At 39.2% G+C, this 25,454-nt stretch overlaps 1 protein-coding gene across 11 annotated transcripts in view; it reads right to left on the bottom strand.

The window, feature by feature from the left end:
* PCDH15 (protocadherin related 15) overlaps positions 1-25,454 on the bottom strand; it is a 364,105-nt gene that overhangs the window by 125,849 nt on the left and 212,802 nt on the right. For all 11 annotated transcript variants that reach the window (XM_061446935.1, XM_061446952.1, XM_061446917.1 and 8 more), the window contains 3 exons: positions 18,230-18,358; positions 4,091-4,396; positions 2,687-2,911 (listed from right to left, as the gene is read on the bottom strand). In XM_061446935.1, coding sequence (XP_061302919.1) covers positions 2,687-2,911; positions 4,091-4,396; positions 18,230-18,358 — 660 coding nt within the window. The remainder of the gene's footprint in view (positions 1-2,686; positions 2,912-4,090; positions 4,397-18,229; positions 18,359-25,454) is intronic.

Consider the following 25,454-nt stretch of genomic DNA (forward strand, 5'->3'; position numbering starts at 1 on the left):
ATGCCCTATTCAGAACCTTGGACCACTGCTAAGATTGCTGAGAAATAAAAGCCTGGATTGGAATAGGCAATACATTGCGCATGAGGCTCTAGACCACTACATACCACGTCATTTATGCCATCATGCATTCAAAAATTTGGGCCTGATTCAGTGCCCTGTAAACAGCCTCACTGAGCTGCTGGAAAGAAATCAGTTCCCTCTGTAAGGCTAGTAGGATGCGCTGTTGGCCCCGTACAAGGTGTATGCAGCCTCTATCCTCAAGGGAACTTTAGTGCCTCGCCCTCTCTGTGCTCGTTGGGACTTTTAACCCTCATCAAAGGCATGTCAGCTCTCCCCCTTTAGAACAAAGGGAACAGGAGTCTTTTCCATTAAGAACAAAACCAAACTGCATTGCAACACACTTTTTACTTCTGCTGTTCTTGTTCCCACTTGGCTTCTGAGTCTCTGCACCCTTCTTCTGCTGCTCTGTGTCTTGAATCAACCATTCAAGGCCCTCTTGTGGATCCTTATCATCTCACCAGAAATAGCACAAGGCTCTAATTTCAACCTCCACCTTTTCCTCCACTGCCCTTGTAAATTCTGTACCTGGAAAGCTCACCTACAAGCTCAAATTAAACCATTCTTTCTATTCCAGACATCCCTTGTTCTGAATTTCTACCATCTGACATATTACCCAGTAATGACATCTGCCCAACAAAATGAGATATTCAAAATGTTTTTTCCACAAGTCCTCTCCCATTTCCTCAACTGTCACTCAAAATACTACTGTTCTCAGCAACTCATATAATATTTTATTATGTCCACTGATCAGCCTGTCACACTGACTATGACAATACTCACTTAATTTCTTTGATTTAATTTCTTTCCTTTCTCATTTGAAATACAAGCTGCTTGATCTTACTTTCAGGCCCTGTTCTGTCCCCAGCTTAACACCTTTTACTGCTGAAATTGTTGCTTCTGGCTTCAGCCTTGTATTCCAGCCTCTCACATACTGCCTTTCCAAACAAGTATCATCATGCTCCCTTTTTATCGCTCATATGTGGAAGAGTTTCCAGGAAAGCAAGACACCTATTTTTTGATTCTGCTAATCCTCTTCTTAAATTCCCTATTTCCACATCACCTCCTTCGACAGTGCACAAGCTGCTGTTATGCTAAGGCCACCATGTTGAAATGTCCTGCTTCCCTTTACCCTGTCATTAATGAATACAATACATACACACAATCATACAGCTAGGTCAGCCCTATGATACAGACTACAGTGGTTTATCTGAATACAGTTCTATTTGAAAATAAGTACCTTTAAAAAAATCCAACAAAACCACCCAAATATATAGAAATGCTTAATTCTTTCAAAAATTCACTGTGCTGGGAAAAAGTTTCTTTTAGGAATAAAACAGATTTGAGCAACTTCCTCCTTAAAAAATGTAAGTAAAAATGCTCAGGGAACAATGACAAAAGCTACATTTCCTTTGATTGACTTGGAAATTGCCAGCAAAGAGTGCAGACTATTAGGAAATAGGTAACCTGCATCTCAGGATGAGAAATTTTGCAGAAGCAGAGAGGTTTTGTAGAAGCCTTCTTGCATTGTCATTGAAGATAGTAATTGGAGACATTTACTGTCCCTAAAATAATTCTGAGCTCAGAAGAGACTGACAAACAGAATTACTCAAAATCATGTGGCAATTCATAGCATCTGCAGATACACAGTAAGCTGAACCCGAGACTGATTCATATATGCTAAATATGTTCCACAGACTTACATTTAAACTGAAGTTGCCAGATATGAAGTTCACATTTGTGAGCTATGCTTTTGTTGCTGTTACAATTTTTTGCCTCTTAGCTAAAATACGAGTAATTAAACACTCTTCTCTTCCACAGCTCACAGTTCTTCACTGACAAAGTCAACAAAAACGAAACAGCTGCACAAAAGGACTTGACTGACTGGCTCCAGAACGGCACCTTTGTAAATGCAAGGAGGCATGATTTAGAGCACCTAAAATATCCTATCCTCTTGGACATGAATACATCAACCAAATGAAGATGGGTAAGTGCTAATGTTTCAGCTACAAATGCTTTTCATTTGTGGATCATTACCAAACAGAATACCATTATCCCTGTTACTGCTGAGATAACTGAAACCCAGAGGTGATGCTGTAACTCACTGTATAAAAACGATTCATTGTGCAAGACCACTAAATAAGCCTGTTCCATTGCAGCTCTGTATTTTCAAGTAGCAGAGTCTGAAATATAGGATGTGGTGTGCCACTTCAGCACTCGATACACTTGAATGGTTCATAAAATTACAATTTATGAGAGCTTTAACTGCAACGTGATGGTGTCATTTTTGCAGACAATTCCATTAGGTATGTATTTCAACCTTTCAGGGATTCTAAAGGACTAAATATTTATATATGTGTCAGGTATTCTTGTACTTTATAAATCTGCAATCCAAAATTTAACTACATAATGGCATAATAGAAAAGTAATTATAGCTGTTATAAGGTGTATGTTTAACTGAACAAGTTGACAACATTAAAAGGAAGTAGCTCCACACAAGTGAAAGAGCAGGAGAGCAGACATACTGCTAGCATGCTCTGTTGTTTCCTCAGGTCACCTGTAAGGGTTGATGAAGTATTTCATAACAAGTAGAAGAGGATGTTATCAACTGAGAAGTTATTCCTCTTACCTTTACTCTCACTGTGACAGTAGCAAGACCGGGTGGCATAGTGCCCTTGCTGTCGAAGGCTTCCACAAGAAAGGTGAAAGTTGCTTCTGTGTCAGAGAATGATTCATAATCCAAGGACTTCAGAAGTGATAACTCGCCTGTATACTTGTTCAGTGCAAAATACTGTAGTGCTTCCTCTGTTCGTATTCGATAGTTAACATCAGAACCAAGATCAACGTCCTTCGCCTAGAACATGCCACACAGAAAAGAAAAAAAGTACTTAAAACCAAACAAAACCCATTTGCACAAAAAGTCCCCCCTAGATTAAAAAACACAGAAAAAACAAACTACTGCAAACAAGTTTAGTTTTGTTATGTTATCCTAATAATATTGGATGCATTTAACACTATTACACAACCACATGGAAGACAAGTCCAGCTAAGGTTGTAAAATCCAGAGATACCCATTGCAAGGAAATGAACACAATATTCTGGGAAGGATTCTGGAAGCTCAGTCTGTTCTTGTTCTCTTCCCTGAGCATCTGATATTGGCTACTGCCAGGGAGAGGATCCTGGGCCAAGCAGATATTTTATCTCACCCTGTCTGGCAGCATGAATGTTTTTATTTTATACAACTATTTAGAAAAAGAATCTAAATTTTCATCAGGATAAGAAGTATTGTGATTGCTTTTGCTGTAATTTGATACTAGGTTTATCTGCAGTCAGGTTCAGAGAAAACCATTCTTGTTGAAATTGTCTTCGGACAGGTTCTTCTCATTAAAGGATGCTGACCAAAATATCAGGAGGACATAGAATGCTTGCAGGAAGTGAATTTCATCTGTCTTTAGAGATCTTGCTCCTCCTTGAACAACTGTCACTTCTCTGAGTTTAGTCAGTGAGAAGAAGACAACACCTCCAGGTGTTCACTTGACTTTACCCTGGCTATCTTAGATGATGATCTTGGTATTGGATGGAATGCTTCTGGAAGCAAATATTTTTCTCCATTAACTGTCTAACATGAGGCTAGACATCTAGATTTGACTTAAGTGTCTAAATCAGTCGAGATAAGGCTCTCTCTTGTTACTAACATAAACAGGTAGAATTAATGTGATCAGCTTCCAAAAACAAATCAAAGGTACTTCAAATGTGTAAAACACTATTCCAAGAAATTACAGTAGCAATGTAGGTTTTGTTGTTTCTTTGTTTTTTTAATAATTGCTCTTATCTCCAAATGAACCTCAATTTCAAAGTATTTTTAGGTATCTCTCTAAATATCAAGCATTTTTCAGTCTGTTAAGTGTTATAACTTTCCCCACTTCAGTTAGCAATCTCTTACTGCAGTCTCACTGACAAGTTATTTAAATAGGAACATGCTTAGTATTGCAGAACATTTACAAAACGTCTTATCTCCATAATGCTTTCTTACCTCTATTTGCAGGAAGACAGTGCCTGGTGGCAGATTTTCTGGAACACAGACAGTGTAGGAAGCATTGGTAAAAACAGGACTGTTGTCATCGATATCCAGTACCTTGATCGCTAAAGTTAGTGTTGAACGGCGGGGGTCCACAGCTCCGTCTGTTGCTTCGACAATAAGTTCATAGTAGTCCCTTACTTCTCTGTTCAGTTTAACTGCTGTATAAATGCTACCATTTGATGTGATTCGGAAAAGATTGTTGAAGTTTGCCAAACTGTAATGAACTTGACCATTAACACCAGCATCTGGGTCTGTGGCCTAAAGAAACAGAAAAAAAGAACCATGTACTACCACATATTTTAAATACCTACAAGGGTGTACCTACATGAGAGTAACAAGGTAAGCTAGGGTTATAATCTACAGACTAGTAATGCTTGTGTGGCTATTCAGCATCTCTTGTTTACGGCTGCTGAACTCTCTTTGATGTTTTAAAATAAATAAATTTCTTAATTTGCAGTGACAGAAGGTAGGTTTACTGGATCACAACTGGACGTCAGCAGAAAATACACATTTAGTTGCTCAGCCTTGGACAACAGTGCACTTAAGCAGAAGACAAACTAGATGCTTATGAAGACAACCCCTCAGATACTTCTAATGATAAAGTATCTTCAATATTAGGTAGTGTCTGAGGAGAAGTTTTATTTCACACTGATTTCTCTTCATCAGGGACTGTGGTGATATGAGAAGGGGGAATGGGTTTAAACTTAAACAGGGGAAGTTCAGGTTAGATATAAGGAGTTCTTTACTGTGAGGGTGGTGAGGCACTGGAATGGGTTGCCCAAAGAAGTTGTGAATGCTCCATTCCTGACAGTGTTCAAGACCAGGCTAGACAGAGACTTGGGCAACATGGTCTAGTGTGAGGTGTCCCTGCCCATGGTAGGGGGATTGGAACCAGATGGTCTTAAGGTCCTTTCCAACCCTAACTATTCTATGATTCTATGATTTAGGTGTTTCACTGCTGCTCAGATCATTATGTAGTACATACTTAGATGAAAGATAGATGCAGTCAGCTGATAGCTAGAATGCACACATTAGTTAGATTTTTTTTTTTTTTTTACTTGTTTGTCAATGATATTTTAATTATTCCTCTTTGAAGACCTAAACTTTCTATAGTTTATCATGATCTTTAAAACCAAATGTAACCGCATCTCATTCTTATTCTCCTTCAATCAGAAGAGGCAGATGATTGCAATAGGAAACTATTCAGATTTTTGTTCAGTTGGTATCTTTTTTCTCAGATACTTAACTAAGTCTCAAATTTCAGTATCAGCCAAATGATTCTTGCTATTACATAACTGCCTTTACAGGGATAGGAAAAATTCACGTTTTTTCCTAGAGCTACCAGGCCCATAACATAGGTTGAATGCTGACCTGTTATTTTTCCTCCTCTTAATTAAATTATTGCTTGATAAATAAGGTTATCTAAATTACACAAAGGGCATTCTGTGACCAAGGTATTTTCATTTGACTTTATAAATGAGGCTACAGACACCTGAGAAGATCGTAAGAAATTTTCATGTTTTGTTATCTGAAAAACTGTCAGGAAGTTTCCATGAATGTTTAATTCCAGTGAAGGTGTTCATTATAAGACTTTGTAATGAAACCATTTATCTTCCTCAAAATCAATTAAAAGCTAATTAGAACTGTTAATAAGAAAATTTTCAGTGTGCTTTCCCCCTGCACTATATCAATGTGCTAAGCAGTAATGACTACAACTTCATAATGACCAGTCTATGGATAACACATCCTGTTAATCAACATCTTTAATCGACATGGCTTTAAGCTGAAAGAGGGTAAATTTAAATTAGACATTATCATGGAATCACGGAATCATGAAATGCTTAGGGTTGGAAAGGACCTTAGGATCATCCAGTTCCAACCCCCCTGCCACCCTCACACCCTGGACACCTCACACTAGACCATGTTGCCCAAGGCCCTTTCCAACCTGTCCTTGAACACTGCTAGGGATGGAACATTTGCCACTTCTCTGGGCAACCCATTCCAGTGCCTCACCACCCTCACAGTAAAGAACTTTTTCCTTGTATCTAACTTGAACTTCTCCTGTTTAAATTTACACCCATTCCCCTCCCTGTCCTATCACTACAGTCCCTAGTGAAGAGTCCCTCTCCGGCATCCTTGTAGGCCTCCTTCAGATACTGGAAGGCTGCTATGAGGTCTCCACGCAGCCTTCTCTTCTGCAGGCTGAACAGCCCCAGTTTTTCCCAGTTAGGAAGAAATTCTTCCCTGTGAGGGTGATGAGGCACTGGCACAGGCTGCCCAGAGAAGCTGTGCATGCCCCACCCCTGGAAGTGCTCAAGGCCAGACTGGATGGGGCTTTGAGCAACCTGGTCTAGTGAAAGGTGAGGTGGAAGTGGAAGGTCTAGAGGGGTTGGATCTTTAAGATCCCTTCCAACCCACATCTTTCTATGATTCTGTGATCTTTCAACATATGTTTGATTTGCTTAGTTTATAAGCAATTCTATATTCTCCATAGAAATAACTGATTTCGGCCAGAAAGACTTCCTGGATGACATTCTCGAAAACGACTAGAAAGCTAGTCAGGAAAAGTTTAAACTAAACAGTAATGGACACGCGGACCCACTAAAAGAAAAAGTGTAGGAAACACAGAGTAAGTTTCAGAGCTTCTGGATAAGACACTAACAGCACTATTCACCTTCATAAGACGTATTCTCCACCACATGAGAAGTCAGTCCTCTTACTTGGCCTCTAATTTAAGCCAAAACTCTATTACAGCAATTGAATTGATACTAAATAGCCAGAGTTAACAAACAAACAAAAACCCCACAGGTATTTCTAAAAGTAATCTGAAAGACTGCTACCATTGGAAACTATGAGAGTAATCCAGGTAACATCCATTATATGCTCCTCTACTAATCTCTGAGCCATATGCCCTCAGCCAGACAGCAAAACCGTAGAAATCCTGGACCCCAGCAAGTCTCAGGCTTGCTTCAGTTCAGACCAACTTTCAGGGTCCTGGAATTACGATACTCCAGGCTCTGTCTGAGCTTCTGCACAGAGACATCACAAGTATGAATCCAGTCTTCGTGGGAAAACCAGGCTATGTCAGCCTTTCCAGAAATAGACATAGAGTAGATCTTTAAGGGACTAAGCTCCACAAGCTGACCAACAGCACACTACAAAATCAGATCAAGAACCTCTCCCTGATGTTTTGATTCTGCCACCACCTGCTCCTGACTTTTCTAGGCAGCATTTTCTCCAAATGCTCCCAAAATCTATCTGCTAGAAGGTCTGAAAGGATGCAGCTCTGAGGTCTCTCCAGCAACCAGTTCCCTTGTCTATTTTCAGCTATAACAATGAAATAAAAATCACAAATACTATTTTTCTCCGGGTTAAACCAACATTCTTAATAATTTCTTCTATTACATAAGGTCCAGTAGGAGAAAAAAGATCAAGGCAAACACTGAGCACAAAATTGGCCAGATTTCTTTCTATTCCCCACAGTGCAGACTGTCTCATTGTAGCTTCAAATCCCTACACATTTGATCCTGAGTGTATGTGTAGGATATGTGCAGAACATATTCCCCCCGACACCATTATAAATCAAAGCTGTCAAATTCGAGGGCAGCACAAGTGATAATCCACATTTTCAAAGACAATCACTTGCTCTTCACCCATCACATCTGGATGTCAACACCAGACAACTGAAAAAAAAGAACCTACTAATTTCTGCCTTGTTTTTGTGCTAGATTTCTTTTTTCTTGCATCCAGCCCTAACCCAAGTCTTCCTTCCCCTCATCCCTACAGTTTTGAAAGGGAAGAAAATTATCAGTTCAAGTGCTTGTAGAGGCAGAAGAGAGCAACAAGAGAGCTTGTAGAGGTAACAAGCAAGACAGCAACTCTCAACCATCACGCAAGCACTACTGCAACACTTGAGTTCCCACCCACTGTGTTATCCCCAAGATCTGTCAACACAGTGCAGTGTTTGATCACTTGCAATCACATGCAACACACTTAGTAAATCAGGACAGGAAACTAAGATGATTTTGCTATTCCCTGTAAAAGAAAAATTCAGAACCATCCCTCTACATGCTCAGAGGTTTTCTTCTGTTCTTACTGAAACTGGTTCAAGCAGCCTGATAGGCAAATTTCCTACACCAGTGTTACAGAACTGAAGAGCTCATAAATTCATTTAAGTCCACGTGGCCTAAACAAAATGGATTGAGTCAGGATAGAGGAGACTGCTTTACACAGGTTGAAGGTAAATTATTTTCTTTAACCTGAGAGCATCTGCAGGGGTATAAATTGGATTTAAGAAAGAAAAGAAACAAAATTATCCCTTGCTGACTGGCTGCTCTTGCCTATGCTGCAAGAGATGCAGAAAGATGAGATGAACATTTCTACCTCTCCCATCTCATTATGTTTACTTAGAATTAGGAAAAGCACATTCCTTTGAAGAGTGTCTAGTAACTACTGCTACCATTCTAGTAACTCAGATCTACATGACTAGTCTCATTTCCATCTCTCTTGGGGCTAACCTAAAGTACTGCCTGATGAGAAAAAGCTGGAAACCTAGGAATATCAATGAATCATAACTTTATTTCCCCCAGAAAACATATCCCACATTTAATGGAGATACAATAACCTACAAGGTGAGAGCCTTTATCTGTTGTGCTAAATTTGAATTTGCATTACCGTGTTTCAATATCATTAAGAAACTCTCATGAATATAAACCAACAGTGTTCCAGAGTAACAAATTATCTTCCTCCATCTCAAACAGCTTGAAAACATGAATCTGGGAGATCTGAATTACAAAAATATCTCTTGAAGAATCATTAACTATGAAATATAATGACAAGAGCTTAAATGTCAACAACATGAATTATATCATTATCATTCTTTTCAAAAGAAACCTCCTGCTAATATCCACAATTTGTGCTCACAATGGGTAACAGGATTTAGGAAGGTTAATTGAGGATTTATGCTCAGACTGATGGAGCTACAAACCAGCAAAATAAGGCAGTGTGTTGTTATTAATACTTGTATTAATACTTGTCCATAAAGGAGAGGCAAACATAACAGGTATCCCCCTCATTAAAGCTGCAAGTTGAAACACTTATTAAGGACCACATTGACATCAACCTAACTCTCTCCAGATTAGGTTTTCGTTTGGGTCTTTCTGAGGGGCACAAGTTCCCCACAACACCTACCCACCCCAGCAAAACTCCTGATCTCTTACACAAGACCAGCATTCCACCATTCCACCATTTCAGGAGACCAGCATTCTCCAGTATTCCAGCAAACTCTGCAGCTTGAGGGAAGGATGCAGATCTTTCATTTCCCTATTTCATTCATTACATGCTCTACACAAATGAAAATATCATAGAATCATAGAATAGTTAGGGTTGGAAAGGACCTTAAGATCATCTCGTTCCAACCCCCCTGCCATGGGCAGGGACACCTCACACTAAATCATATCACCCAAGGCCTCGTCCAACCTGGTCTTGAACACTGCCAGGGATGGAGCATTCACAACTTCCCTGGGCAACCCATTCCAGTGCCTCACCACCCTAACAGGAAAGAATTTCCTCATTATATCCAATCTAAACTTCCCCTGTTTAAGTTTTAACCCGTTACCCCTTGTCCTATCACTACAGTCCCTAATGAAGAGTCCCTCCCCAGCATCCCTATAGGCCCCCTTCAGATACTGGAAGGCTGCTATGAGGTCTCCATGCAGCCTTCTCTTCTCCAGCCTGAACAGCCCCACTTCCTCAGCCTGTCTTCATACGGGAGGGGCTCCAGTCCCCTGACCATCCTCGTGGCCCTCCTCTGGACTTGTTCCAACAGTTCCATGTCCTTTTTATGTTGAGGACACCAGAACTGCGCACAATACTCCAGGTGAGGTCTCATGAGAGCAGAGAAAAGGGGCAGGATCACTTCCTTTGACCTTCTGGTCACACTCCTCTTGATGCAACCCAGGATACGGTTGGCTTTCTGGGCTGTGAGCGCACACTGAAGCCAGCTCATGTTCGTTTTCTCATCAACCAACACCCCCAAGTCTTTCCCTGCAGGGCTGCTCTGAATTTCATCTCTGCCCAACCTGTAGCTGTGCCTGGGATTGCTCTGACCCAGGTGTAGGACCTTGCACTTGGCATGGTTAAACTTCATGAGGTTGGCATCAGCCCACCTCACAAGCGTGTCAAGGTCCCTCTGGATGGCATTCCTTCCCTCCAGCATATCAACCGAACCACACAGCTTGGTGTCATTGGCAAACTTGCTGAGGGCGCACTCAATCCCACTGTCCATGTCAGTGACAAAGATGTTGAACAAGACCGGTCCCAGCACTGATCCCTGAGGGACACCACTCGTTACTGGTCTCCAGCTGGACATTGAGCCATTGACCACAACTCTTTATGTGCACCCATCCAGCCAGTTCTTTATCCATCCAGCGGTCCATCAATCAAATTGATGTCTCCCCAGTTTAGAGACAAGGATGTCATGTGGGACAGTGTTGAACGCTTTACACAAGTCCAGGTAGATGACACCAACTGCTCTACCCCTGTGAATCAGTTCCGTAGCCCCAACATAGAAGGCCACCAAATTGGTCAGGCAGGATTTCCCCTTAGTGAAGCCGTGCTGGCTGTCACCAAGCACCTTGTTGATTTTCATGTGCCTTAGCATGCCTTCCAGGAGAATCTGCTCCAAGATTTTGCCAGGCACTGAGGTGAGACTGACTGCTCTGTAATTCCCAACAGTTTTGAAAGATTTCTGTCACCTGGGCTTAAAATAATGTCAAAAGTTTTAAAGAAACATGGAGATGTTTTTGTCCTTCCAGTGTTACCAACAGTTTCACACACATTTTCTCTTGCTTCATGCAGTTAAATTAATAAATCATGCTCCTAAACATACATGGTATTGCTGTATGCCCATTACAGATAGCTGCAATACTCTGTCACAGCCCCCAAACCTACAAGAGTTAATTTCTACAGACCATCCTATAAAAATGAGATTTAAATTATACTAAACAAAGAAAAAAAAATTTAGAGACTTGCAGGTTTTCTACAAGTTTCAGATACAAAGGCTGTATCTGATTCTGCTATATAAATTCTGATATGCCACAAAACTCAGCGTTACACTGCAAGAAGAGTCTGAGACTTAAGTACAATGTGTGATAAATCTAAAGTGTTCTGAACGGTTGGCCTGCACAAGATTACTTGATGAAGAAAGATATAAAGAATATAAAATAAAATTAGGTACTGTAATATCAGGGGGCAAATTCAGTGATTTATCACTGGCTGGGCCAATCCAATTGGGTGTAGCTGGTCTAAAAAAATCGAAGAGGCAAAAACGAAATACAGGCAGCACACTTAAATTTTGGCTATCATCTTGAAATTCCAAGCCAGCTCCTTCTTCAAGATGACAACTAATGCCTTACCCACACATGCTTTTGAAAAACACTACAGGTTTTGTAGTATGTCCTCCAGGAGCTTTTCAAAAGAAAAAGTATCTTACCATGACTTACCAAGTCATACCAGCTTATAAGTTTTTTCATAACTATATTTAGTGTAATTTGGTAGGGTAAAAGTAACACATGGTAAATTTTCAAATACTGACATATTTTAGCCATTAAAAAAGAAAGGAAAACCTTTGATAATTACTTTCATAGTCAATGCCAATTCCAGTACATCTGGAGGGTTAGTTTGGAAACCAGTTAAATGTGACTCTAAATAAAAATATACAGTAAGAACAGTTAAACTCTACAAGCAAGTATAAATTAAAATAAATGAAAATCGGAAAGCTCATGGTTGCAAAAACATGATTTAATGGACTGGGGAACTTCCTACAAAAGTTAATCACATTGTAACACTTAAAAATAGACTTTCTTCAGTCTGGCATGCAATCAAATCCTAAACAGGAACTTGCAGTGCCTGTTTTTAGTTGAAAGATGATTAAAAATTTTGCTTTTATGATGAGCATGTTCTGTAGCAATGATATGATCAAGTAATTCAGAGATTAAACCAATGAACATACATACCAGCAAATATAAAAACCAAAGCTGTCTAAACCACAGATGAAATGTACTGTTTAAAATCTCCACATTTGGCTGGGCTTCCAAATATTTCTCTAATACGTTAATCCATTTTAAAGTTATTTTTGTCATTTCTCTAGACTGCTGTCTCTTGTCATAAAACCACCTAATTAGAAGGGATTATAATTCAAGATGGAACATAACAACCAACTTTTGGATTTGAAACTACTTATCGCAGCAGTCAGGCCCCTAAAGCACTTTCAGTTGTGTTCTATTGTCTTCTCTTGTTCACAGAAGAATACTTGGAGGAAAATAGTTTTCTTATATCTATTACATATATAAAGGCCACAAGATATGAATATTAGAGCAAAGACATCTGATGCAGCACAAGAAAAATCTTCAACTTCTCCTTATATACCATTCAAAAAATGAATCACTAATCTAGACAACTGTTCAAGTCACAGAACATGTATAATGACAGACTACAGTCACAAGTTTGGCAGCCCAGTATAAACCATTCTAATCTGTAAACTCAGGTAAACCATAGTTTCTTACCCTAGTGACAGAAATCTGAACAGCCAAATCTAAACAAACAGAATCAGCCATCAAAATACTAAATGGCCATGTATTAGAGACATAAAACAACGGATTCAGAAGATTTAATACACATCAGGCTGAAATAGATGAAAGGGCTTAAACCCACACTAGGATGCAGCAAGCTGTCAGGCAGACAAAAATAAGAATTCCTTTCATAACAAAAATCCATGGACTCTCAACTATCAACTACTATGACAGTATCACAGTATCACAGTATGTTAGAGATTGGAAGGGACCTCGAAAGATCATCTAGTCCAATCCCCCTGCCGGAGCAGGAACACCTAGATAATGTTACACAGGAATGCGTCCAGGCGGGTTTTGAATGTCTCCAGGGAAGGAGACTCCACAACCTCCCTGGGCAGCCTGTTCCAGTGTTCCGTCACCCTCACTGAGAAGAAGTTTCTTCTCAAGTTTAAGTGGAACCTCTTGTGTTCCAGTTTGTACCCATTACCCCTTGTCCTATCATTGTTTGCCACTGAGTAGAGCCTGGCTCCGTCCTCGTGACACTCCCCCTTTATATATTTATAGACACTGATAAGGTCACCCCTCAGTCTCCTCTTCTCCAAACTATAGAGACCCAGCTCCCTCAGTCTTTCCTCATAAGGGAGATGTTCCACTCCCTTAATCATCTTTGTTGCCCTGCGCTGGACTCTCTCCAGCAGCTCCCTGTCCTTCTTGAACTGAGGGGCCCAGAACTGGACACAATACTCCAGATGCGGTCTCACCAGGGCAGAGTAGAGGGGAAGGAGGACCTCTCTCGACCTACTAACCACCGCCCTTCTAATACACCCCAGAATCTGTATTTGCCTTCTCATTTTCTTTCATCTCCCCTTGATACCAAAGCGTTAACATTGGAGATTTCAAACAGCGCTGATCAGTGACACAAAAATATGCCTACGATAAACAAACAATGGATGTGTGTGAAAGAATATGGATAAATATAAAAAACAGATGATCAAAAACTTCAGTTGAGTGATTTGTTTTTCTCTCCTGGGCCCCATCAGGTCAACAGCTTCTTATTTAACCACAGACTGCATTTTTGAAGTCTGTAACAAACTACTCAGGACTGTCTTTCACTGAACAAGAATGTGATTTTGCAGTTGATACATTGATCCTCACCTAAATTTCATTCCACTTTTTTACCTCCTATGCACCTGGTACTGATAAATAATACACTATACTACACGAATAATTCAGACTATCTTCAGCAGGACCTCAGCTGTTTTAGACTGCAGTAGACAATAAGGTGCCTGCATTTAATTTTCAATTTTCCCATTTGAAGCATTTTGTTTCCTGTTGGTCTTTTGTAGAGAATTTCATGCAGCAATTTTCCTCCTGTCTTGCTGGGGGTCCCCATAATCAGACATGAAAGAACAGCAGGGAATCTAATACACCTCCAGCTGCCCCAATTTAGGCAACACTGTGTAAAATAAAAGGGATTTGAAATACACCCACTACACTTCCAGCCTTATCCTTTCCAGCTTTTGTTCTTTTAATATTCATATGCTACTTAAATCCTTAAATCCCCACAGGAAGCACTTCTATGCCTGTGTAGAGTGCCTTCAGGAACTCTAGCTGGCAGACAAAGAGCCATCAGAGTGGCTAGAGTGAGAGCACTTCATACTGGGACTATTGTCTCCCTGCCTGTAATGACTTATCCCCTTTTTGACAGAAAATCTTTCATTGCCCTTGTTCTACATCTACTTGGGAATCAAGTTAAGTAAGCTCTTTTAGGAATGCCTTTTAAGTTCCCACTCTAAAAAAAGAAAACAAAGCAGAGCACAGAAATCTCTTGTCTGCAGCAGGAGTTATTCACGGGAGCATTTGACCTAATTGGTTTTATACCCCAAATTGCTTATAACCTTATCTGTATTAGGAGAGAGAGAACAAAATAAGGGTGGTGAATGAAATTCACCACTTGTTTAGAACAGATGAGCAGACAAGATACATGAAGTTTTGTGGTCTCATGAGAAGAAAGAAAGACAAGCCCTATGTCAAGAATGGGAAAAACATTTCAATAGCTTTTCACATTATCCAGACTATTTCTAACATTTATTTAGGTACTGATAAATTTCTTACGGCTGACCCTTTCTACTTATTGATATCATAGAATGAATGTATTATCAGACCTACCAGCATTACTATCAAGTCAACTAGCATTTGGGTCTGGGGGAGGAAGTAGCTGCTCATAACAATCAAAGCATTTAAGAATTGATTTTCGTGGATCTTGCATAAAGAAAATAATGAATTTCACTATAAAATACATTCAAATAATAAGCTGATGAGAAACAAAATTAATTTAGTTGAGAGGAACCTCTGGAGGCAGTTTGGTCAATCATTCAGCATCCAGATCATTAGGTGGTATTATGCTTATGTCTTATTTCCTTAAGCAGCCCATAACTTCAATGGATAATGCTTTCTTGCCCCAGACTGACAACTGGGCTCAGGCAGCTGATGATCCTGATACCAAACCTTACCTGTAAAAAAAACCCTGAGGCATCAAAGTAGTTGAGCACCTCTTCTGTATCTTTCGTCACCAGGTCCTCTGTCTCAATAAACAGCAGGGTCCATATCTCTTTGGGTTTTAAGGTAGTATATTGCTATATTTTTCCCCATAAAAAATGGGAAGGCAGCATTCAAAGGGGAAAGAGACACCACTGAACCTGTTTGGGGGTTTTGTGTTTTTTGGTTTGGGGTTGGGGGGGTTGGTTGTTTTTTTTTTTGTTTTTAAATAATTTATATCACTGCTTACTCTGGTGGATTTCAGGTTTCTGTTTCAAATGAATATAGTAAAAGGCATCCTGAAAAGCAGACATGCCAGTCAGTGGTTCAATTCTTGGTAGTGAAAATGCATGACATAATAAGGACTACGTTCTTTTACCAGGCTATTTTCATCTAAAATAGGCCTTTATATTTTACCCACATTACAGTTTCTAATACACAATGTATTCCCGTAGAAACCTTTGCCATACCTACTGCAGTTCTAATGTACTGTGAAGCACATCATAACAAAAGCTATTACAGATTTTAAAGAATATCCTCAAACAACATAGCTACACCTAAATGCTTATCATCATTATTTCAATAATCTTCCTGAAGCAAGAAAAAATTTCCAAATGCCCAAATCACTCTTTTCTATACTATCTATTAGCATTTGTGAATATGAAACAGTAGAAATTACATTCAGAATTTGTGCTTTAAAGTGAAAGCTTTTTCCATACAGATACTGGTGGCCTGGTTTCATCTGGACAGAGTTAATTTTCTTCCTAGTAGCTGGTGCAGTGCTATGTTTCAGTTTTAATCAAAGAATAAATGTTGATAGCACACCGATGTTTAGTCATTGTGAAGTAATGCTTACCCTAAGTCAAGGACTTCTCAGTCTCTCAGGAGGGGCACAGGAAGCTGGGAGGAAGCAGAGACAGGACACCTGACCCAAACTAGCCAAAGGGGTATTCCATACCACAGCACATCATGCACAGTACATAAAGTGGGGGGAGTTACCCAGGAGGGACCAATGGCTGCTCAGGTCAGGATGAATATCTGTCAGAGGATGGTGAGCAATTGTTTTGTGCACCGCTATTGTTTGTTGCTTTGTAAGTTTTATATCTCTCTCTCCTTGTTATTATCCTTTTCATTAGTATTATTATTAGTAGTAATATTCTATTGTACTTTATTTATTTTAATTTTTAAATGGTTCTTGTCTCAACCCACAGGTTTCACCTGTTTTTTGATTCTCCTCCCCATCCCACCAGTGGTGTGGGGTGGGTGAGCTAGAGGCTGCATGGTATTTAGTTGCCATCTGGGATTAAACCACAACAGCTAGGAATTAAGACTGGTGATAAATGTGACAATGAATGACATAACCAGTTTCTGTCATTCCACAACTAGGAATAAGCTATTACAAGATTTCATTATATATTTTCACTTCAACACAACTTAGAAATTATACAAATTTACAAGAAAGAGAGGTTCTATTGCAATAACTTGTTTTATTTATTGAATCTAGTGTTTGAGTAGATTATTGCACCTTGAGGGCACCTGGAAAAACTCAGAATTAATTTTAAAGATACTTGTTACTGATCTGAAATATCACGTCCACAGAGTTTAGGATGTAAAATGAAAGATGACCGTATAAGATAAATGCAATCACAAAACCTAAAGCAATAACTTACCAATTTATGAAAACTGATTTAATTGTGGGGATCCTAATTTGTGTATGTCCAAGGCTTCAAAACAGCCTTTGACATGCCTGAAATTTCAATCAGTCAGTAAAAAAAAAATAAAAAAAAATTAGAAAAATTGTTGTCTTCACCAATACTGACAAAAGTTATTTCCCTTAAAAATTACACCTGAGCTTGGACTGCTTCAGCACAGTACCCACCTTTAATGGTACCAGCAAGCATAGCACAGACATATGTAGAACCATTTCAGCATAATTGGAACTGTACTGAAGAAGTCTACAAAACCTAAAGTATAACTTGAATGAACAAAATTGCAAGGAAAGTCAAACTTATCCCAGAAAAGCATTTTTTTAACTTATAAATACCAGAAAACAATTAAAGTTCACACAAAAAACCCACAACATTAACAAGAAAGATGATAGACAAGAAACACTGATGGCTGTCGTAGTGAACAATAAAAATTTGGAAGGAGACATGGTTATTATGGTTATATGCCTCCCAATCTGGTTCCTATGATACCCAAAATGTTATATTCTTTCTGAAGGTACTGCTAATACGGCAGTTAAGGAGCTCCCATTTTTTTATTGATATGGTTGCTACTGGAAAGAAAGGCAGATTTTTTTGTCTAACGTCCTGAAAAAACATGTTTCCAAATTTATCTTTTACCTGCAGCTCTTACTGCATCCAGCTTTCATGGTAACCCACAAAGTTATTCAATCATTGAAGGAAATATGAAACACTATATTCAACTAATAGTATAAAACACCCCAAACAATTCATACTTACTTCTTTCACCTATCTTAGAAAAAAATAACTTTTCCAAAAAAAAAAAAGTGATGCATGCTTCAAGCCCCATCTATTTCCATGACAGGTGATCAATTATTTCAGTCAACAGTTTAACCTTTTTTTTTCCCTTTAATGCCTTAAAATTTTCTAGATGTGTGACAACTCCATATACATACATATCACTCTTTCAGTACGTTAGAAAAATATTTTAAAATAAATCAGTGAGTGGCAACAACATTGTAACACTGTAAATCTGTTACAAGAAAGCTCTTACACTGGTGTGTCTTCAAAACCAGTATTTTAATGTGCTATTCATAAATGAAAAAAAGCTCTTTAGATATTAAGCATAGAAAAGAAGCATAAAAGCATATTAAGCAAACGGACAACAGACAGTTTGCGTTTAAACCTAACACGTTTTTATATGAGCTGATCTAAGGCACAATTGTTTTGTGGTCATTCCTAACAGCCTGGGAAGTTTGGGTAATAAACAATTTAACTCTTCACAGTCAATAACTTACCCTTACTTGACCAACAAAAGCATTGGCTTCCTCTTCCTGTACAGACAGGTTTTTAGGTAGAAACATATCAAACACTGGTCCATTGTCATTTACATCTGTCACCACTATATTGACAGTAGCAGTTGAGGTCTACAGAGAAAGATAACATTATGAACAAATTATCTTTATTTTACAATTGCACAAATTACAACTGACCAGCAACCTTACTGCTATGTATTACAATGATCCAGTACAGAATCACAGATAAACAGGCTATGAATTTTTTTTCACGGTTTTGTGAAACAGGAGTCATTATTCATTTGAAGAGTTTATTTCTACATGTCTTAGAAGACAAAACAGGCTTGAGACTGAATAATATATCAGAGATGCACAAAGGATATCAGATAACTTTATTTCTTGTATGTTTTTTAAGGATGATCCATTCTGAGTGGGGGAAAAAATCTAAAAATATTAAACATTTGCCAGAACTATAAATTTGGAAAGAAATTACTGATTTTACTAACAAATATGACACTATAATGATTAGCTTAGATGATTAGTCAGCCTCTTAGTTGGCACAATCATGCTACCACAGCGTTATGGGGAGCTCAGCCAGCATCAGCTCAGATCTCTGCATCATCCTTCACCCATATCACACTGACATGCTATTAAGCACTGGCACATCAACTTTAACATAGAGAGGTGCCTACTGGGTACAGCATAAGCAACTATATTTAACACATATAGTATTTCAACAAAACGTATCTGTGCTCCCTAATGAAATTTTCTATACAAATCAAAGCAACTGGGAAGTGAAATATTTTGTTTGCAGATCTTCACAGCTCAATTCAGATCCCTTTTCACTGGTCCTAGATACTGTTACAGTCACAAAATGCCACACTGTTGTATTTAATACATTATTGCTATACATTACTATATCTTAAATCAATTCATCAAATGCTAACATCTTTGCTATCAAAGACACTTTTATTCCATAAATTCGAATCTAGCACAGCGGCAAGTATCATTGTGAACTATAACTTCAGGTTTATTACAGTTTAAGATCACAGCAGATACATCCACTAATGCTAGTTATTTCAAGCAGTTATTTCAGAATAAGCCTAAGCATTGGCATCTCTTCTCTGTTTCTCAAGGTGAAGAGTTTTGCATTGAGATGAAATAGCTCAGTTTGAGCCTCATGAGTTTAAGCATTGTGGCAAGAGCAACAAAAACATGCCTTTCTTTTTGTTGCTCAACCTTATTATCTGAGGCTAATAGTGCAAGTTTCTGTGGCCTGTGACAAGGGCTGCAAACAGAAAGAATGATCGGCAGTCCTCATCCGCCAAAGAGAAGTGCTCCTAGGCAAGAAACACAGTAAGGAAGACTAAAATTATACATTAGGAAGTAACGGAATTACAATTAGGAAATTGTATTTCATTGCAAGAACAGAGAAGCACAGGCACAGAGTCCAGAGGCTACAGCATCTTTCCCATGAGCAAGACATATTAGCACCTGGCAATGACTGATAGTGGTGTAAACCAGTGCTGATGGAACAGTGGATGGGCAGGCTAACCTGGCATTGTAACACAGTGTCAGTAGTGCATGAATGCTTCCTTCAGTGTTCCATTCAATTCATATGAAAAGAAAATAAAATTATCTTATTCTATAAATACAGCTTGTTAGACAAGTATAGTAAGGGAAATGGATGCCAGAAGCATGTGAAGTTTAATACTGATGCCTCATTGCTGCAGATCGCTAATGCTGGCTGTCCAGACATTTTTGCACTATTCCCCTAGTGACAGTAATATTTGTAATTATGTCTACACTGTTACTGTGAAATGCAGTGTAAAATCAAACACGGTGTATTAAATTGGCTTTTCTGTGTTGTATCTAGATGCCTTCTGATACCACACTACTTTGTATCAAGCTACATTGAACGAAATCCATATGATATTACAGTTATAGCAATTACACTGTGCAGGTGCCACTAACCCCTGAAAAAAGTCTCTTGCTTTAGCTGAGACTAACCAACCTGTTAGTGGTATCTCACAGTTTTCATAAAGAAACCTTTAACCACCCTCCTTAAAAACAAAATAAAAATTACAGATTAAAAAGTCTGAATATGAACCTGCGTCTTTGTATGCCTTTTCAGAAACAACTTCCGATGCAGTACCTCCCATGTAATAAACCTCAAGTAGTTTTACACCTTCACAGGTTCCCACAGTAACTGCCCACTTTAAATGAATGCAGATTACTGTCTAATTTTCATGAAGGGGCAAGTTTCTTGTTTCTGCCACATGGGAAAAGCGTTTGCAAAGAACAACTAATGTACTCGTGATCTTAATAGCATTTGGTCATGCTTTCATTGATGCATCACCAGTTCAATCTGATAACTTACTCTCTGCAGGAGAGATCTGTAACAGGTCAATCTCCTTCACCTTCCAAACCCTCAGACTTGGCAAGCAGCCCAGCCAGTGGTACTGGAGTCAGCTGCCTCTTCACAGCTATAAATCTGGCTGGTGCATTTGCTGTGTCACACATATTCATTGAGGCAATACCTGTGCTACAAGGCTTCCTTAGCAATCCCTCTTGATACTGGCACAAAAAAAGAGCAGATGCCAAACACACACAAGTGGCATAAGTAATACCCAAGCACAATACAGCTCTTTCAGAGTGGGAGTTTTGCTACAGTTTTTCTATGGAAGCAAATGCAGAAAACATACCTGTTCCACAATAAAAATACAGTAAGTACTTAATATTGAAAAAGTAATGAATACAGAATATTTCAAATCAAACAAAAAGATGCTTTCAAGCTGGCTTCTTATAGTTGCTTATGCTCAGTTATTTGCTAATTTTTTTCTGAAACTTCCATTCTCACATTCAATTTATATAAGGAAAATGTACTTTACAACTTATGTGGCATTGTCACAAAAAAAACACTCTGAACTTTTGCTCTTACAAGCAACGCTCACTGAATGTAAATCAATCTTCCGAAGCTAACTTGATTCCACAGAATACAAGGTAATAAAACCTCTTGGATTTCATAAACTGGGAGAAATATGGCATAGAAAAACCCACTGGCTTAAGACAGTGAGTAATGCTCATTTTGAAAATCTTTTTCATTCAAGAGAATTTTAATGGGATGCATCTGATAATCTGTGGTGTGCGCAGACTCATAGAATCAACTAGGTTGTAAAAGGCCTTTAAGATCATTAAGTTCAACCATTCCCACAGGACTGTCAAGACCACCACTAAACTATGTCACTAACGGCCTCATCTACACAGTTTGAATGCTTCCAGGGAAGCTCCGTCACTTCCCTGGGCAGCCTGTTCCAATAACTGACTACCTTTTCAGAGAAAAAATCTTTCCTAATGTCCAGCCTAAACCCCGCCTGGTGCAGCTTGAGGCTGTTACCTCTTGTTGTATCACTTGTTACTTGGGAAAAGAGACTGACCCGCACCTCACTACAGAGGTTCCTTCTGAACTCCCTTCAGATAGTTGTGGAGAGCGATAAGGTCCCCCCTTGAGCTTTCTCTTCTCCAGACTAAACCAGCTGAGTTCCCTCAGCCACTCCTCATAAGACTTGTGTTTCAGGCCCTTCACCAGCTTTGCTGTCTTTATCTGGACCCACTCCACTAGTTCACTATCTCTCTTGTAGTGAGGGACCCAGAACTGAACACAGTATTTGAGGTGCAGCACAGGGAGATGATCACTGCCCTGGCCCTGCTGGCCACACTATTTCTGATACAGGCCAGGATGCCGTTGGCCTTCTTGGCTGCCTGGACACAAGCTGGCTCAGGCTGACAGGCATGTAGTTTCTGGGGTCCTCCTTCTTGCCCTTTTTCCAGATATTTTAGTTTGGATGACACTCACTCAAAGTAGCACTCAGAGCAGCTGCCAAAACATGTCTTTGCATCTGATAACTTCTGAATCAATTGCTGAACATAAAATCATGGTTGTAAATTACTTACAGGTCTAACTTTTGTACCTAAGTGCATGCCAGGGGGGCAGTTCACATACTTTAGACAAACATAGCAGCATGTTATAAGGAACTCTTACAAGCACTTCTCCTAACTGACAGTGTTTTCCTAAATCCAGGGAACTCTCTGCTCTGGAAGCGCGCTGTTAACAACACGACCCTGCAGCAATACTTTTATGACTTGAACACAAAAGGGAACCTTTCTTCTCCTTCAAGTCTTCTTGAAACACAAGAATTATAATATTAGAAATACAGAGCTTCCTGAAATACTGGAATACATGTAGAAGGGGTCATTTGAAGTATCAAAAAAGCCTCAGATTTCACCTAAGAGGAGACTGTGGAGGCAGCAGTGGAGGCTGAACTCTGCCTAATACAGCCTCAATTTTAAGATTTTAAGGTCCTTTTTAAAATCTTTATCAATTATGCAGAGGAGGTAATGAAGCACACTCTCCTCAAGTGTGCAGGTGAGACTGAACTGGTGATAACAGTCAATACACTGGAGGGCAGGGCTACCATTCAGAAGGGATGTGGAACAGCTGAGAAATGGGCCAAGAGGAACTGTGTGAAATTCAGCAAAGACAAATGTCCAGTCCTGGCCCTGGAATGGACCAAGCCCCTCACAGGGACCTGGGCAAAGGCCTGCCTAGCTGAGAGCAGCTCTGTGGGAAAGCCTGTGATTACCAGCAAACAGTGAGTGGAGCAGGAGCAGCTGCGTGACCTGGCAACAACACAGATCAGAAGCTCATGGGCTGTATGAACAGGAGACCAGCCTGGAGATCCAAGGAAGGGATTGTCCTCTCTGCTCAGCCCTCAGAAGACCATACCTGTATACTTAGGTAGTGTCAAGAGACAAAACAAGTGTAAAGTGATACAAGAGAGGTTCAGGCTGGACAGAAGGAATAGCTTCTCAGCATGTGGACAATGAGAGCATTTCAGCAGGATGAAGCAAAAGTGTTTTCTACACACTGTGCTCCAGCTTGTCTTCACATCATAGACAGGTACAAGGAATCTGTCTCAGTACTCCCTGGATAAGAATATAAAGAATCAAGGTTTTGATGACTTTATATCATTAGATAGGGATTATCTGAAAAAAATCAATAAATCAACTACCAGCCTGACCTGTGTATGTGAACGCTGAAAGCTTTTTTGAATTATTCTATAGTTTATTCTGTAATGTAGGATAGGACTTGTCATGGGTGCTAAGGGATTCTAGGTCAGATTAACCCCCAGACCTGCCAGCCAACACAGCCACACAGGACAGTGCTCCACTTGTTACTGAGTCTCAATTCACACAAAGTTTTCACTTATGAATTAAAAAAGCAACCTTTTTTTTTTTTTGAAAAGGAATAACATTTATTGAGATACCAAACAGGAAAATTATTTTATAAATTGAGTTTTCTGTTCTTCTTAAACTTCCAAAGGTACTAAAATAAGATCCTGTAATAAGAACAACATTTCAAATAATACTTCTTTTCGTATTAGTCACAATTTAGCAAACTATCAGAAGTGAATTCAGGATCACCAAGACGGGCATTCAAAACAAACTCTGGGTTAGCAGCAATGCCCCTGTGTTCTCTTCCAATCACAAACTCTGAAACTGAGAAAGAATAATGGAATACTCGAAAGATTTGCTATGGGAAACATTTATTATCCCACTGATAGAGCAATGTCAACCTTTTACACGAAGCAGTCATCCATTGGCTACCTTTATGTCCTTGAGATGCATAAAGCAGAAGTTCTGCCATTAACATCAGAAACTGCTATAACCAAAGATTATTAAATAAAATCGTTTTTATATCCCCATTAGATGGCTCCAAAGATTTGCTTAAGCTCTCTGCAAGCTGTAGCTTAAGACTGTAATAGCCTTTATTAGACAACTAGAATAAATTACAGTGGTTTATTCAGAACTGCAGCACAGATCAGTATTGGTAACATCATAATCATCCATCCTGTAGATAATGTAAAAAGTCACCAGCAACACTAAAATTGCATTGACTAAATAATCATTGTTTAGAAGTTCAGGGCTAGCCATAACCTTTTTTCAGTCTGTCACCGGAACAGAAAAAAAGGCAAGCAAGTAGACTGTGGGTCATACCCTTTCTTAAAGCAGTCAAGTAACTATTTGGCATACTAGTCAAGAGGCGAGAAAGACCACAGGTTGGATGTTTTGGGGATGGATGCTTTGGGGATGAAACGTGCACTGCAGAGAGGGTGAAAGTAAACATACTGAGAAAGGGTAACTAGATTTTGTATGAAGCTCAGTTTCTTGTACTATTAGAGAAGCCTGCCATTTGTTACAATCACTTTCAACTGCAAGTAACAGTGGCTGCCTAGGATCATTCCCACTGTCACATAAACCCCACTTCATTTTTTCTGTCACTAGCCTCAAAACTTCCCCCAGGGGAACCTCAGCACACTTGCAGGGAGGTAGTGATGCTTTTAAGTTTGCCACAATATCACATCAAAATTTTTCAAGTCAGCAATGAAGAGCACGAGGACTTGTAAGAATAGTTTCCATCTTTGACTACCAAAGCAGCAAAAGTTATATTTGAAGACAAGTTCTAATTGGGTGCCTATTTAGTTCTGCAAAGCCAGCTTTCTTGTTTTGTTAGCAAAGGAAAAAATACAGCTGCGTTGGATATCTCATACCCTCAAAATACAATAAAAATTTGTAATATCTCTTCCTTCACTGGTTCTCATATGCCAAGTGCTGTGACGTGTATCTGTAACCTACATCCCAACTCCCTAAAACATCACTGTCCTCTTTGTTTGCCTCTAGTCTTGTACCATTGCAAGGTGACCTGCATATGTCAGAGTAAAAATAAGTCAATGCTTACCAGCATCAGAAAGCAGATTTTTCATTGCAAATCTTGGGGAAAACAAACTGAAAAAGATGTTGTTTGAAGAAAATATGTTTGGATAAAATTGTTTGCAGCTAGTTTCATTTAATTTGCCCCCTTGAAGGTATACACACTATTTTGTTCATTATGTACTTCAGAAAAAAAGCAAACTTTACAGATTTCTAAAGGAATTGTGAAAAGTTGCAGTGTACTTTAGGGGATCCTAAAAGACAATAAAACAAACTCTCATGTAACAGAGCTGCTGTTTCACTCAAGCTCTTGACATATGTTTAACTACAACTAAAATCTTTAAACAAACTCGAGTGGTTCCCTAAAGTAATGAGAAAGACACCTAATTCACAACTTGGTTTTATGTATTAACTGAATGGATACTCCTCATGCAAATACTAAGATAATACAGTAAGG

This window comes from Pezoporus flaviventris, unplaced genomic scaffold (genome assembly GCF_033815535.1).
Source record: "Pezoporus flaviventris isolate CSIRO_AGI_PZ_B2104156 unplaced genomic scaffold, CSIRO_AGI_Pfla_v1 ptg000001l, whole genome shotgun sequence".
Taxonomy (NCBI): Eukaryota; Metazoa; Chordata; class Aves; order Psittaciformes; family Psittacidae; genus Pezoporus; species Pezoporus flaviventris.